The following is a 15,056-nucleotide window of genomic DNA, read 5'->3' as shown; positions in this document are numbered from 1 at the left end:
TATGTACAGCACAAACACTCATAGATACAATAATCCCATTGACATTCTTCGTTTGTTTACAACATTCACATAGAGTACTCTACCTGACTGACTCCTCGAATGAAATTCATATTGAAGTACTGATTGTACTCGTGTCAAATTCGAAATCGAATTCACCCCAACCTGGACTTAGATCCCTACCTAATCTAGGTTCTTCCATATCCAACTTCAAGTCTCGATCGCTATACCATCTACCCTGATTAATCATGTCATCGTGTTTGTCTATTCCTATTCGACGGGATGTGAGAGGTTTGGCAGTTTGATTATTGGTTTTTGCTGAATCCACTTTGAATCCTTCATCATACTCAGTATCATGCGGGCTGACATGATCCTGTTCTTGTTCATAATCTGATGGAATGGGGGTTTGAGGTCTTGATAAGAGATTCAATATCGAACTGGATTTTGTCCGTGCCAATCCTGATCCACCTATATCACCTACAGAGGAAATAGGTTGTTGGATAATTAACGGTCCAGGTTTCTTCCTTACCTCAGATCCTTGACCTCGTACCGATTTGTTCTCTTCCATAGCGATAGCAGTGAACGAGGCGTTACTGGAGATAGTTGCTGATCTACCCACCCTAGGCTTGACGAATGCCGCCTTGGCTCGTCCATGGGGGGATAGAGGAGGTGGATTGGTAGGAGAAGATATAGTGGATGTAAGGGATGACATTTTCAATGAAGGAGGGATGAGGAATGATGGTGAAGTCACGCGACGACGTGGGGTGGGTGGTTTGTTCTGCAGTAAGAAAAGCAGGGATATTGTTTAATATTGTCATTTTCGTCGACTGACCTGTCCTAACTCATCATAGAGTACTTACAGATTGTTGTATATTTGAAAATCCCATTCCAGTTTGAGTACCAGTTCTGACTTTCTCAATATCACTTATCTGGGGTTTGATCTCTGGTTGATTGTTCATCTGGGGAATCAACCCATCTTCAACTTGATGTTCATTTTCCACGTCCCGCCCATCCTCATGATCCTTGGGCGAGATCAGCGGAGAATCACTGATTATGATTGATTCTGGGAATTCAGTTTGTTCAGGGTAAGGCGTAAGGCAGAAAGTAGGTACGTTCGGTAGAGGTGATATCTATTCACGAATCAATTCAAATCCATGTACATCAGTAAGTTATCATCTTTCTAATGGAAGGGAGTTCTAGTAAGGATGACGAGTGATACTCACTGGACTTAGACTTCTCACACTCGGCGAGAGAGTAGCGTCAGATGCAGATGGTCCTGTCATACTAGGACAAGAGGTAGATGAGGAAAATGAGGATGTTCTTTCTGACATTCTGTGAAGGTTGGACGGGGCTAGGGGCTATTTCTTGTATTCGCGAATATGTAGTATTATCAGAGCCTGTTTTGATTTTGCTGTTGTGATATATGATGTCGATGTGATCATTTAATGTGAATGAATAGCCAGACTATGAGAGCTTCAAGTTTTTTCGTTCTCTGGTTCGTTTCGTGACGATCAGATTTCTAAAAGTGCACTATGAGATCATAAGGTGCGATAACCAAATGACCAAATCACCCACTGACCTGACATCTGTTAGTTATCCTCTAGTGCGATAAAGGTTTCTATCTGAGTCTTGCTTCCCTTCGTGGTTTTGGGTATCCAGTGGTATGATATTATTATTATCGTAATTAGAATCGGATTCCACCTCGAGGGAGTTCAGGCGGTTCAATGATCAACGATCAATAATAGGTTTAATCTTCTTTCAATATGCCAACCATCTCAATCTGACCTCATCCACTCCGGTCTTGTCAGTAATCGTAATCTATACACAGAAGCCCTGTTGGATTGGATTGACAGGTCGTCGTGTTCCATCTAATCACAAGATAATCAAGGGGCATTTCGTTTCGTTTCGTTTCGGTTTAACCTCCCTTTAAGTGATTATCGTCTACCTGAGATTGTATCAAGTTAAGGGGTCAGTAAGGCAATGAGAGCTTGTGTCAGTGATAAATTCTCATCGGGAGGATAGAGGAAGGGCTAGCGGTATGATAGCTTGAGATCAAAGGAACGCATGCGTTTTTGGGTATGATAATTGCGTTTGAAGGGGTTCAAGTTTGGATGGAACAGAGTCACAAAGGAAGTGTCCTAACAGGAAACGTTCGCACGAACACCACTACTCGCAGTGACTGCATACTGGTCGATGCAGCGCAGATATCTCAGAGTCATTTTGAGGGATACCCGATGACGAAGAGCATGAATCGTCGTTATGGCCAAGAGATGACCGAAGGGACTCCCTCGCGCACCAAATCGTGATCATCGGAATGATATAAACTCTTAACGCCGATGGACTGAGGCACCCAGAGTCGGCGGTCACCGCTTCTCTCATCACACCTCGCTTCACGTTGTCTGTTGCTCGAGTGCCCTACGCTGGCAGTTGCAGTTGCAGTCTGCAATCCAGCAAAAGCTACAAGTATCGTCGACGACTTATAACTTGCTACCCCTCAGGTATCATCATCACCAAACAATCATCAATCAAAATGTCCGCCGATCTCCAATGGTTGCTCGTTAGAAAATGGAACTCTTTCCAAGTTAAAGGTGGACACGGTCCTACTTTCTCCAAAGAGAAGGTGAGTTGGGGTTTGGGGTTTGGAGTTTGGAGGTTTTCACAAATTGGATTGGGGTGTAAATAGATTTTCATGGGAGTATCAGGTTGGAAAGAACAGCAATGGGAGTGTATAATAGGGATGGGGCAATAGCTGGGATATATGGTGTGAGGGCGAAGGATTCAGAGTTTTATCAGTGGATCAGTGGGATGGAAAGACGAATAGACGAAGTAGGATACAGTCAAGTGAAGGACTGGAGACGGATCGGAAATCATCATACGGTTCGATGAAAATGGAGATGGAGTGCAGATGGAGATGCGAGCAAAAGCAAGAAAAAGCTCAGTGTATGAACATCCAGTTGACTGACTTTACCATCTTATCGCGAATAGGGAAACCTCCTCAACAAGTCTTCCCACAAATACTCTGGTCTCGCCAACTCCAAGGTGATCAACATCTACGCTAACCCCGAAGGTGGAATCACTGTCACCAAGGTCAAGGCTGACGCTAAGCCCAACCAAGTGAGTTTTGCTTCTGATCTGCGATCTGCGGTCTGAGAATTACGGATGGAAGGGTACGAATTGGATATATAATGATATATTGGATTGAGATTGAGTTGGATAGAATGGGAGAGTAGAACAGACAATACAAGGAGGGATCTAGCTACATTTCAGTATGATATCGAGGAGAGGACAGAGCTCTGTGGAAGACTGCGATGGGATATAATCGCTGACCCTGATCATAACCCCCGCCAGGTCGCTTCCGCCCGATCTCACGTTGCCCTCCGAAAATCCACCGGACCCCGACGAGCCAACAAGATCGCCGCTGCTGAGACCGCCGGTAAAGGATACCGAGCTGATCTCAGACAAGTGAGTGTTGTTTCTAAGTCTTATCTCTAGAATATCTTTTTCAGTCTTTATAATCCTATTCGCGTTCACCTCGTCGCAACCGCGTTAGAACTCCCCGGATGCGTCCTTATTCAGGACGCTTGATGGGTTAGAGCGTATTAGGTTTGCTATATCCATCTTCTACATCCCTTTCCATATCTCTATATCATATCCCTTCCATGTTTACAGTCGTTTTTGCGGATAAGAGAACAAGAAAGGGAACATCTCATGCTAATTATTTTGTATGATTTTAGGTTGCCGTCGCTCGAGCTTCAGCCCTTTCTAGAGCTTCCAAACGATCTGCCAACCCACCTAAATCTTTCCCTCCTAAGCAACGAGGAAAGAAGACCCAATCTTCCGCTGTCGCTTCAAAGAAGGAAGATGATGTTATCGAACTCGACTAAAAAGGTGTCGTCTGTATAGTCTCTCTCTTGCTGGGATAGGAAGTGAGGGAATGATGCATGATGCTTGTATAAAATACCAATCACACGCAATAATCAGGAACAGGATTGTGCGATTGCTTTTCAGTCTATGCAATATTGCTGTGGTCTTGGTACATTATACTGACATAATTGGCAGACGGTCAGATCTCCGTAAGGAGTTTCATACGATATCCAAACACATACCATACATACATTAACACGTCGCCTCATGCCTCGTAGATCCTACAAATTCCGTACTCTAATTGATAAATTACAAATCGTCTTCTTTGACACTCTTCAACTCCTCAGCAAATTCCAGCATACTCCCAAACTCCCAATCTGCTCTAACATCCTCATACCCTTTCACACCTAGTATAGCCTCAGGTCGATTAATCCATACAGTTTTCAATCCTAGTCTTTTCGCTCTGTATACGCAATCCATTGCACTTACTGATCAGCATTGTTCTCTCCTGTTACGACTACGAATACGGAGAACGAAGGAAAAAGAAAGGAGAAGGGGTCGATATTCACGGTGCAATATCAGCTCGTTTCGAATTAGCTACCACCAATACCTCATTCGGTTGGATCTCATATTGATCTTCTAGGGATTGAAGGACATGATGGAAATTGCGGTAATCGGGTTTATAACTTCCGACTGCAGTATCAGTATCAAAATGATATGTTAATTCAATACATGAACTCATACTTGATGATTTCCAATAAAGACGTACTATCCTCTGCTGTGAATATATCATCAAACTTCCCCCAAGAGCCTTCCAATTTCTTCCTTGTCCTGGAGACATAGAATCAATCGCACACAGAGAACGAACAATCAAGTTAGTCTCAATAGAATCATCCAATGTTATTGATAACTATATGAAGATGCAGATCACTCACCCTTCAAACGATTCATTATCCACATTGCTATGGATGACCAACTTCACTCCTAGTGCCTTCAAGGTTGACAATGCATCTTGAGAATCGGGAAAGGGCGGCCAAGAAGGTACGGAGAGAGCGTATGCTTCTGCGGCTTCTAAATACGGCGAAAGGTAGATAATCAAATTGTCCTTCAGCAATTGTATACATACTATGCCTCACATAAGTATCAGTGCCCAATAGCTTACCTTCATCATACCATAATCTCAATTCACCCGTCAACATCCTATAAGCCTCTTTGAGGCTATTTTCAAAAAGGGTCAGCAAAGGCAAACAGCAAAGGCAAACAAGGCAGGCACTCTGACTCGTCATCCGAACAGTACAGTAAAAGCAAACCCACACAGCAGGGTATAACATCGTCTTATCCTCGGCTTGTATCCTGGCTTTTATCTTTCCCAGAGTTTCGAACACTTTTTCAGGGTCGGGGCATGTTTTCTGTTGGAATATCGGCTGTAAGGCATCGTAGGAACCTTGTTCCCAATCCTATACGGCACGTTCATCAACGGAGCTTTCGGCATTTACAGTCTATGAGCAGACTCACTATGAGAGTCTACAGGATGTGTCATGATAAGTGCATGAGCTGCGTGATCATCCATAGCATGAGTGAATCAAACGAATGCTCACACCATAACAATCAAATATCAAAGCTCTGTAAGCAGCAAAAATAAAAATATCAGCTTGATTGATGAGCACATGACTGACTGAGAAGAAGTCGGAGGATCGCTCAACTGCGTCTACATAACTCACTTGATATTATCCATGTTTCCAGAATCAGCTTATCTTGTACTATCCCAGCGACGCTAACAGGCTGCTTTGGTGGTTCATATAGCACATTATGCATCTTCTATCGGTACTCTCATAGAAATCCAGAAATAAACCTCAACCTCGCATCCCATCTTCGACTTTTATCTGATGACCTCATACCCTTCTCTTCTGATCGGCTTACTCCGCTTTTGTCTCTGTTCACGTGGCTGTCATACGCCGTATCGGCAAACTCAAACTCGCGGCTAATCCTATCCTTACCTTCTCAGACTCAAGGCGTCTGTTCTCTTCTTATCCAACATTCCATTCCTCATCTTCTCATTCTATCCCGATCTTGATCTATGCTTGCATCAGCTTCTAGAAGACTTTTACCCACACTCAACCTCACTCAAAGATATCTGTCAACCACATCACTCAGAATGTCATCCCCTTACACCGTCGTAGCCACCGATAGTGAGCCTGTTCATTCCTCTTTGCCTAAATGCTCATTAGCTGATATATCCGTTTGATTCGATGTGTAGAGGCTCCTGCAGCTATTGGACCATATGTACAAGTAAGCTACGCTTCTTGATTCTCTTACAAGAGAAGGAAAGCTGATCATTTGATCGTGTATAGGCCGTCAAATACAATGGTGTAAGCTGAGAATTACATCCAAGAGTAAAAGAATATTAGAGCTGAATTCAAAGTTATATGGGACATAGCTCATCTACGCTTCTGGTGCGATTCCCCTGGATCCAGTTAGTATGACAGTCGTAGAAGGTGGTATCGAGGAGCAAACTGTGAGCCCTACCTTCTACTTGACTCGCTCGACATGGGAGTGAGATTGGAAAAACGCACGGATGAGAAATCGAACATTGGAAATTGGAAATTTAGATCATTCTCAACGATCATCCTTTTTCCAATTCCCCATGTTCCCATACTGCATATATCCATATGAACTTGTCACTCACCCCACTCTCGATTCCTATCAAATGGAATGGAACAACGCTGACACCAAAGTATTTGTACCCTTTTGTAGACCCAAGTATTCAAGAACGTTTCCAACGTCTTATCCGCATCCAACTCTTCCCCCGCCCAAGTCCTCAAAACCACCTGTTTCCTCAAATCGATGGACGATTTCGTCGCTTTCAACAAGATTTACGCAGAGTTCTTCGGTGAAACTAAACCTGCTAGATCGTGTGTCGAGGTAGCTAGATTGCCTAAGGACGTCTTGGTAGAAGTTGAATTCGTAGCTGTTGAGGGGAAATAAACGATACTGTGAAAGGTATTACATAGGTCAAGTCGAAATCAAAAGAAGTAGTAATCATGCATCAATGATACAGTGGTACGGAAAGTGAACATGTTATCATACTGGTACTGGTATTGCTACGACTTGTTTGTTTATATATATATATCTGACTCGAGCGAGCGACAACTTTTTTACAATTTGTCAATTCGTGATCAAGTCCAAAGTCCAAGGTCCGAAATCCAATTCAACGACGACAAGAACAGAGACAAGACTGGGACCGATATCTTTATACGATAATGTTTTGATCTTGGTCCTTAGTCTTAGTTCTTCTCTTTGTCTTCCCCCTTCCCTTCCCTAGCATTGATTTTGATCTAGCATGGGAGCATAGTGGGTCCAATTTCATATCAGATTTGACCTGACGTTGCAACCTTTCCTGATCCCTATCTTGACGATCATCGAGGTAATTACGACAGTGGCTCTATAGGCATAGGCAGTTGTGATCCGGGATTGGATCGGCAGGTATCCTTGATCTCGTAAATGGGAAGACCGTCGTATTAACATGATAAAGTCCAAAGGTGATACCAATTACTCGTCTGGTTTACCGTTGATTGATGCTGATCATCGTCTCATAGTCTTCGCGTATCAGTCGTCTCTTACGAGAGCATGATTGAACCTTGATAGTGTATGACTTCATCATCTCAATCAAAACCCATCATTTCATCTAACACATTCTTAAACCTATTCTGATCCATCTGAGGAAAAGGTCTGATATTATGTTTATCGACAGAAAGGAACTTCGGTAAAATATGCTCGAGATCTCTGTGTGTTACACGAATAGTATATAAGTGCACTGTCGAACAAGTTTGCTGGATTTTGTTTACATGTAAACGAAGATACACTTCACTTACTCAACTTTCGATACCATCAGATACCCCTTTTCACCCATCTCATCTGCCAATTCAGCTTGATGGTTATCCATCAACGATTCGTTGGGGACTACTAGTAGTGGTTTCGGTGGGTTCAGTCGGAGAGTGGTGAGGATTGACCCTGAGCCTATAAGGGGGAGTGATAACGACAGATCAATCAGTACAGTACAGTATATCTCAGTATGATGAGTACAGAAAAAATGGACGGCAATCGAATTTGGATATTATACACTTAGTGCACATGTATGATAAGAGATTCGATCGATTTTATAGTTCCATATACATTCGGTGACAGCGACCATATCAAAGAAGAGCCAGTACTCACCAGCATGCGATACCACCCAATCACTCCCCCTGACCAACCCCTCAAAATCATCTGTAAACCTGATCAACTCTACTCTCATCCCTCCAATGTTCACCGAGCCCTTTCCACTTCCATCGAGATGTATATGTAGTCCGTGGTCTGACGGTATGGCCGCTCGACCATATTGGATGATCAATCGTTTGATTCGATGCAATTCGAGTAAGGCGAGGATAGAAGGTGAGAGGAAAGTGTCGGTTAGAGAAGGGAAGAGGGTCGAACCGACTGTGACCAGCAGGATGGACATGATGCTGGGTGCAGGAGAATGGGTACTGAGAGGTTATGCTAGGAAGCAGAGAATTAGAGTAGATCTCTTAGCTTAGAGGTGGGATGATATCTCGATCACTTGATGTGTCTTTTTGTTTATGAATAGATGAATAGTGAAATATAGATGACATGTTAACGCAAGAAATATCAAAATGTCACCGATGTGGACTTGGGACGATGGAGGTTGGGGTAACGTGTTCAATTCTTGATTCACATTTCCACTATTCTTATGGACAAGAAACGATAGCAACTCTTTCATGTTCATTGAAGTGCTCCTACGCGTACTTAAGGGGAATAAATGCATATGCTATTGAACTATTCAACTGATATTACTATAAAATCCAAGTCCACGTCCATCTACCTTCTGTTCACGCAGCTTAGTATGGTCGAGCGGCAGCTTGACAGGCCTCTGCGAGGAGATGAAGAAATTCATAACATCAATGATCCGTTTTCCCAATCAATGCCAAAGATCAATGAGATGAAGAAGAATCAGCCACTCACTCAATGCTTCGAGGTAGTATGAACACGATTGCATATCTCCGTTGGTAGCTTCAAGACATTTGGTGAAGTCTACAGTCAAGCGGACCGAGTATCAGCCTTGGTCATGGTCTCTCATACATACATACACATTCCTGCCTCAACGCGATGTGTCTACATGGGTTTAGAACAACTCACCTTTAGCTTGAATATCACAACTAGCACCTTGTCCAAACTGTTGTCCATTGACCATCTGCTGTTGTTGGTCTACCGGAGCAGCTTGTTCGGCAGGTCTTGAAGAACCAAAGAGCATATTGGAGATACCGTGCCCTACTACTGATCCAGCAACGGCACCTCCCATGGTGGAAGCAGCCTGAGCTAATAATCCGGGGGGTTTACCCTGTTGGACACCAGCGTGTTGTTGCGGATATGTTTGAGCGGGGGCATGTTGAGCTGGGTAGGCGGCAGTGGACGATTGTCGGGTCTGTTGGTGGGATCCACCTGCCGGGGCGGATGGTCGAGCAGCTGGTCGAGCGGAGGATCGGGACTGCAACAGGTATCAGTGGGTGGGTGGCAAGGTCAGTCATCGAGATTCGCTCAATTGTCTCTGGGTCAGATCTAAAGGTGTACTGTAATACTCACAGATCGAGGCATTGTATCCTAAGTTGTTTGATGAGGTTGTGTGGGTGGGAACCAAAAGTAAGTCTATGTATGGTATATACAAGATGATATATGAACACGATTTATAATCTTGTTGATTGGATTTGTCGATGGGATGGGATGGGATGGTTGTAGAACGTTCAAGTCCAAGGTGGACAACGGAATCAAATTGCAATTACTATGTGATGTGTGTTCGTTCCTTTACGCCGACAAAGGTACGTAGTCCTTCCTTCCCCTTCGGCAGTCATCCTCTTTGTATGTGGCACATCTGTTACATGATACAATGCATATACATTCACATTCACATTCATATCGATACTTCATCACTTCTGGCCAGGTATATTACTACCTTCTTTCTTAACATGAGTGAACGTCCCACCGGCAAACCACCTATCATTGGCAGCCTGCACCCTCTGAGCAGCAGATAAGGAAGGTGTAACAATTTCGATACCTTGGACAGGTGTGAAGGAGAGCGAAGTGGCCATACCGGATTTAGCATCGTTGGATACTGCCGATCGACCCAGGAGCTGAGTACGGAGTTTGTTGGCTCGTGAGAGTTTGGCTAGGAAAGTAAAAAGCAGAAGAAATTAGCATTGGATCGTGATGATCAAGTCTTCAAGCTCCAAGCTCCGTCAACTTAGGGGGGAGAAGGGCTTTTTGATGATGAGGATCCGACTCAACCCACCTTTACTCCTTGCATCCGCAACTTCACCTCTAACTCTCCCACTTCCTGAACCAATCATACCCAATCCAACGGTCTCATCATCAATACCAATCTCTTCTTCAGCTTTACCAAACTCCATTCGGTTCTGTAATTTTCGTAATTCAGTTTGAGCATATGCTTCTTTCTGTTTCCTTGCTCTGTGAATTTGACAAGATCACCATCAGCTCGAGCTCAATATCATATACACAACACAATACCATATGTTGGACAACAGACTCACCTTTTACCACCTCTCTTCTTCCTGTTGGTCTCCTGAGGTATCGGCAAAGCCTTAGTCATCTTATTAGGAGGAGGTTCCGACATCTTCTGTATTTTCTTCTGTAATTCTTCTAAACATTTCCTTCCATATGATCCATCCCTCTGAGCCTTGTTCAAATCCAATCGAGCAGCCAGTGTGCATTTCGCCGATACTGCCCTTTGCGCTTTCCGTCGATCTTCAGGTTGAGCACTTTGAACCAAATTACTCTGATATATGAATCCCGTATGTCTCTGTTGACTGGCAGCTGATAAATGAGTGTTGGATAAGGATTTCTTCATAGCTCCAAATAACATGATATTACAACTTGGCTGTCTTGAGAATGCTCCCAGCCCTCCAGCTAAACCTAAAAGCTTGGCTGCTATACCCGTACCGATAATTGCAGATAGGTTAGGAGCAACGGATGACATTCGACTTTCAACATATTCGAATATCCTCTCTCTGGCCGAACGTAACTCTTTAGCTACTTCAATAGCATTTTGAACTGTCTTCCATTCTCCCGCAGTCAACTTTCGACCTCGAGTGGAAGTAGCTGTAAGAGTGATAGAGAGGATGGTAGCTGCTGGAAGTGTTGAGGGGAATGTACATTTGGTGAGATCATCGGCATTTCCTATTGCTTGTACAGCAGCGATGTAGGTCCAAGGATCAGTTATCAGTTGTTCCAATTCCGGGAAACGGGGTGCATAGTGATCTCTGATGAATTTGTGAACGAGGAGGTTTTCATTATCGACTTCGACGGACATGTTGTTGGCCGTGACGACTAGGTGATATTCGGGGTTTTCCTCGAGCGAGTTGCTGTTGGACATGTCGGTGGGTGAAGCGGTGTATTTGGCGATATCCTATTGTGTGAACATGATATCAGTATATGTCGTTTCTTGCTTCATATACTTAGAGCGTGAAGGAATTTCCATCAACGAGATGGTGAATTGATGATGTAAGATGATGTAGATTATTCAGTACGAAGATAATTTGGAAACTCGTACTCACTGCTAGTACCTCTTTCAGCTTCTTCCCAGTAATCAATCTGGCAACTTTCGAGACATCCTCCAAACCAGTCATATCAGTCTGTTCTACCTCTTCAGCATCCAGTTCATCAGCAGGTTTGACCCCTCCTTCGGGGACATATCCTACTGCACTCGCGCCATTCTCCAGAACCATCCCGTCATCACCTTCTCCATCTTGTTCCTCCTCTTCATCTAGATCCATATCATTTGCGGGTCGCTTGGCTTTGTTAGGTAAAGGCGGAGGAAGCATTGATCCGAAGCTCACTCCCTTTGAAGAGGATGGACCGGCGGCAGCAGCTGAGGAAGAAGATTGGCCTTCATCGACCTGTTGGTCTGCCGAGGGAGATGGAGCTTCGTCGTCTGAGAAGCCATCTAGGTCCGCTAGGAGTGAGTCGGCCAAGGACATTTTGGTGTGTTTGAGTGGGTCGAGTTGAAAGAGGGAGAAGTGAAGTGATAACAGACAGAGGTGAATTAATGGTCAAGTTGAGTGGCCAAAGTGCGAGGCTATCTCGGTCTTATATGAGTGACCTATTTAAGCACAGTGACATTTATGATGAAAGGCTCAAAGCTCATCGAGCGAAGCTGACAAGGGGTTCGTAAGGATGCACAGGAAGGATATCCACAAGCACATATGAGAGCTGGGTGCAAGGGTGCATGGATATAGTACAGCTCAGCTGGAGGTTGGCAGCAGACCTCCCATTCAGCAGCAAAAGTCTCATCCGATCCAGGTCAGAATCATATCAGCGTGAGGCGCCGTTGCCTTCTGTAGTGAATGGTACAACCATGCATGACGCATACTCTATGCTGTAGACTGTGCTTCCGACTCTGCCTTCTTGTTGAACATATACCTCATACCATAAGCATCTTCACCATCGGCGTCTATCGAGTCATACCAATACCAAATCATCAGCATGATCCTACGAAAACAAAGGTTGGGAAATTGTATACACTCACAATATCCTTTCTCCATCGCATGAACTTCGAATCCTAACGTATCTCTATACAGCGAAATAGCCGCTCGATTTGATTTACGGACATGTAGAGTGATATGAGATGCTTTGTAATGAGCTACCATTGCTTCTTCTATAAACCCAAGTATGACACAAAAGCATCAATATCAACATATTTCCCCGTTTCCCAGATTGTACTATAAATGAGACTTACGAGCTTGTTTCATCAATTTATTAGCTAAACCCAACCGCCTATAAGGTCTAAGAACGGATATGGAGGTGACATGACCACTTGGTTCGGTATTAGGTGAGGGTTCGTCTTCCCTATGAGACGCAGCGTATATCAGTAGGTGGCCAAGGACAGACAAAGAACATGTGATTTGCGACGAGATAGAGAACCATCACTCACATCTTAGCTAATATATATCCTACTATACGTCCCCGGGGATCTACAGCGACGTAAGATAATTCGGGCCATGTTAAAGCGTGATACAAATCTGCCAAAAATGAGGAAACCCATTGCCATCAACTTCATTTTCCCTTATTGTAAGTGAGGCGTGAGAGTGTAGTCACTTACAATACTTGAATGTGTAGTTCTCTGGTAGATTTAGTAAATTGGCATTTTGCATACCTATCAAATCGTCGATCTGGACGGTGGACAAGAGTCAGCTTTCACTCCCACTCCCATCTATCGGGCTTGAGTAAGCTCACAGTTGCCTGACGGATGTCCATGATGATATGAGTCTTCCGAGGGATATGTTGGAGATAGGGAGAATGTCCTGGTAGTTATGGCTTTATATGAAGATAGGACTGAGTTGGAATCGTTGAACAGTAAGTACGAGTAACGTCGAAATGTCATTTCTTTGTTTCAATTACGTAACAAGGTGGAGGTAGACACGAGAAGTAGATGATGCCAACACGACGATGAGTGACGAGCAGCAACGTTCAAGTATCATTCCACATAATATCTCTAATACGAAATCCATCTGCTATATCTCTGGTCCATCGAGTCAGACAGTCCACCTACAATCTTGCTGTCAGCTACCGACCCAAGCAAAAGGAAAGAAGCTAGGGCTCATTCGATATCAGCACAGCACGAACCAAGCCCTCCTGTCACTCATCATGCGACTCCTCACCATCCTCACACCGCTCCTCTCACTCCTGCCCCTTGCACTATCCCTCTCATCAGACCAAGAACACTGGGCGGAACTATCCTCAAAATCAAAAGACGGAGTGATCAAGCTTGATTCTCAATCATATCACGAACTGTTGGCGGACGATAGGGAATATTCAGTATCGGTGGTATTGACTGCGCTTCCTGCTCAGTTCAAATGTCAGCCTTGTCAGTGAGTATGCATTCTCCTCACACTGTATCTTTATTCTTCATCTAGCATGAACGCATATAATCCTATATGCCCTGTTGAGATTGGTACTGACCACTCTCTTCGTTGTCGTCCGTAGCGACTTCGATCCTTCATTCCATCAAGTCGCAGCATCATGGAAACGTAAACCCAAACACGTGAGAGATCAACATTTCTTTGCGAAATTGGATTTCCAAGATGGGCAAGCTGTCTACCAAGAGGTACGTGGATTTCAAACAGCTAGCCGTTGGATCGTCCCGAAATGGTCGACAAGCAAAGCTGACCTGTTCATCGTATCCCGATTTAGCTCGGCTTGACCTCAGCTCCAACAGTCATGTTCCACCCTGCGTTAACTGGGCCAAATAAGAGTAATAAATTGAGTGTTATTACCTATGAGATGAACAGGAAGTGAGTCAAGTCACTCTCTCGTCCATACACACCTACACCATCCATAGGATTTCAAAATTAATCTTCTAATTCTTGGAATCTTACTACTCGCAGTGGTCTCACCGCTCCTCCACTTCATTCATTCCTCCTCAATCTCGTTCCCGAACCATTCGCATTATACAAACCAATCAATCCCCTACACTACATCGCAGTCCCCATTTCACTCATCGCCATCACCGTCTCTCTCTATTCCATGCGGAAAATACTCGTACCATTGATTCAATCAAGGTTGATCTGGGGGAGTTTGTCTATCGTCTTGATCTTAACGTTCACTTCCGGACATATGTGGAACAGAATTAAGAATGCACCGTATGTAGCTGCCGGACCTAACGGTCAGATCTCATGGATTGCTGGTGGGTATAGTAATCAGTTGGGACTGGAGAGTCAGGTGGTAGCTGGTATATGTGAGTGAACGTATTCTTTTCTCATACTCAAACAACAATCACGCCTTTCTTTCCATCCTTTCCATTCAGTGAAGAAATATAAATGCAGTCTTGATCATCCCTTGGATCCTTGGATCATCAAGCTAACTACATTGTTATTCATACACGTATAGACGGTCTTCTAGGATTTTCAATCATCGCTCTAACAGTCCTCATCCCAGCTCAATCATCACCCATTAAACAACGTGTTGGAGTCTACCTCTGGCTGGGAATGTTGATAATCGTTTTCAGTCTTTTGATTAAATTGTTTAGAATGAAAAATGGTGGATATCCTTTCGCTTTGCTTTTTTAGCTTATCTCAAACAGCAAGGTTTTTGGAAAAAAGATGAAAAACAAACAGTGAAAAAGGTGAAGA

General features: G+C 43.9%; 9 protein-coding genes across 9 annotated transcripts; 3 read left to right on the top strand and 6 right to left on the bottom strand.

The window, feature by feature from the left end:
- Positions 1–106: 106 nt before the first annotated feature.
- On the bottom strand, positions 107–1,328 carry V865_007913 (uncharacterized protein; the record flags this gene model as incomplete). Its single annotated transcript, XM_066231655.1, has 3 exons — positions 107–775; positions 858–1,127; positions 1,221–1,328. The coding sequence occupies 3 exons, from the start codon at positions 1,326–1,328 to the stop codon at positions 107–109; spliced, it is 1,047 nt and encodes a 348-aa protein (XP_066087752.1).
- Positions 1,329–2,527: 1,199 nt separating this feature from the next.
- V865_007912 (uncharacterized protein) lies at positions 2,528–3,881 on the top strand (the record flags this gene model as incomplete). Its single annotated transcript, XM_066231654.1, has 4 exons — positions 2,528–2,617; positions 2,983–3,111; positions 3,346–3,459; positions 3,732–3,881. 4 exons carry the CDS (start codon positions 2,528–2,530, stop codon positions 3,879–3,881), a joined length of 483 nt encoding a protein of 160 aa, XP_066087751.1.
- A 289-nt stretch (positions 3,882–4,170) lies between these two features.
- Positions 4,171–5,596, bottom strand: V865_007911 (haloacid dehalogenase, type II; the record flags this gene model as incomplete). Its single annotated transcript, XM_066231653.1, has 8 exons — positions 4,171–4,324; positions 4,431–4,554; positions 4,631–4,692; positions 4,797–4,932; positions 5,024–5,079; positions 5,176–5,318; positions 5,460–5,484; positions 5,583–5,596. The coding sequence occupies 8 exons, from the start codon at positions 5,594–5,596 to the stop codon at positions 4,171–4,173; spliced, it is 714 nt and encodes a 237-aa protein (XP_066087750.1).
- A 420-nt stretch (positions 5,597–6,016) lies between these two features.
- On the top strand, positions 6,017–6,846 carry V865_007910 (uncharacterized protein; the record flags this gene model as incomplete). Its single annotated transcript, XM_066231652.1, has 5 exons — positions 6,017–6,050; positions 6,119–6,150; positions 6,213–6,230; positions 6,299–6,376; positions 6,616–6,846. The coding sequence occupies 5 exons, from the start codon at positions 6,017–6,019 to the stop codon at positions 6,844–6,846; spliced, it is 393 nt and encodes a 130-aa protein (XP_066087749.1).
- Positions 6,847–7,523: 677 nt separating this feature from the next.
- On the bottom strand, positions 7,524–8,359 carry V865_007909 (uncharacterized protein; the record flags this gene model as incomplete). The annotated part of the gene is made up of 3 exons (XM_066231651.1): positions 7,524–7,644; positions 7,734–7,878; positions 8,077–8,359. The coding sequence occupies 3 exons, from the start codon at positions 8,357–8,359 to the stop codon at positions 7,524–7,526; spliced, it is 549 nt and encodes a 182-aa protein (XP_066087748.1).
- A 397-nt stretch (positions 8,360–8,756) lies between these two features.
- Positions 8,757–9,510, bottom strand: V865_007908 (uncharacterized protein; the record flags this gene model as incomplete). Its single annotated transcript, XM_066231650.1, has 4 exons — positions 8,757–8,788; positions 8,881–8,949; positions 9,055–9,403; positions 9,499–9,510. The coding sequence occupies 4 exons, from the start codon at positions 9,508–9,510 to the stop codon at positions 8,757–8,759; spliced, it is 462 nt and encodes a 153-aa protein (XP_066087747.1).
- Positions 9,511–9,839: 329 nt separating this feature from the next.
- Positions 9,840–11,906, bottom strand: V865_007907 (uncharacterized protein; the record flags this gene model as incomplete). The annotated part of the gene is made up of 4 exons (XM_066231649.1): positions 9,840–10,078; positions 10,202–10,377; positions 10,461–11,335; positions 11,484–11,906. The coding sequence occupies 4 exons, from the start codon at positions 11,904–11,906 to the stop codon at positions 9,840–9,842; spliced, it is 1,713 nt and encodes a 570-aa protein (XP_066087746.1).
- A 393-nt stretch (positions 11,907–12,299) lies between these two features.
- V865_007906 (uncharacterized protein) lies at positions 12,300–13,182 on the bottom strand (the record flags this gene model as incomplete). The annotated part of the gene is made up of 6 exons (XM_066231648.1): positions 12,300–12,379; positions 12,455–12,583; positions 12,665–12,774; positions 12,860–12,947; positions 13,028–13,097; positions 13,162–13,182. 6 exons carry the CDS (start codon positions 13,180–13,182, stop codon positions 12,300–12,302), a joined length of 498 nt encoding a protein of 165 aa, XP_066087745.1.
- Positions 13,183–13,572: 390 nt separating this feature from the next.
- On the top strand, positions 13,573–14,993 carry V865_007905 (uncharacterized protein; the record flags this gene model as incomplete). Its single annotated transcript, XM_066231647.1, has 5 exons — positions 13,573–13,796; positions 13,912–14,032; positions 14,119–14,219; positions 14,313–14,662; positions 14,815–14,993. 5 exons carry the CDS (start codon positions 13,573–13,575, stop codon positions 14,991–14,993), a joined length of 975 nt encoding a protein of 324 aa, XP_066087744.1.
- Positions 14,994–15,056: the final 63 nt, after the last annotated feature.

Source organism: Kwoniella europaea, chromosome 3 (genome assembly GCF_036810445.1).
Source record: "Kwoniella europaea PYCC6329 chromosome 3, complete sequence".
Classification (NCBI taxonomy): domain Eukaryota; kingdom Fungi; phylum Basidiomycota; class Tremellomycetes; order Tremellales; family Cryptococcaceae; genus Kwoniella; species Kwoniella europaea.
The sequence above is the reverse complement of the archived record's forward strand: the minus strand, read 5'-3'. Positions and strand labels throughout refer to the sequence as shown.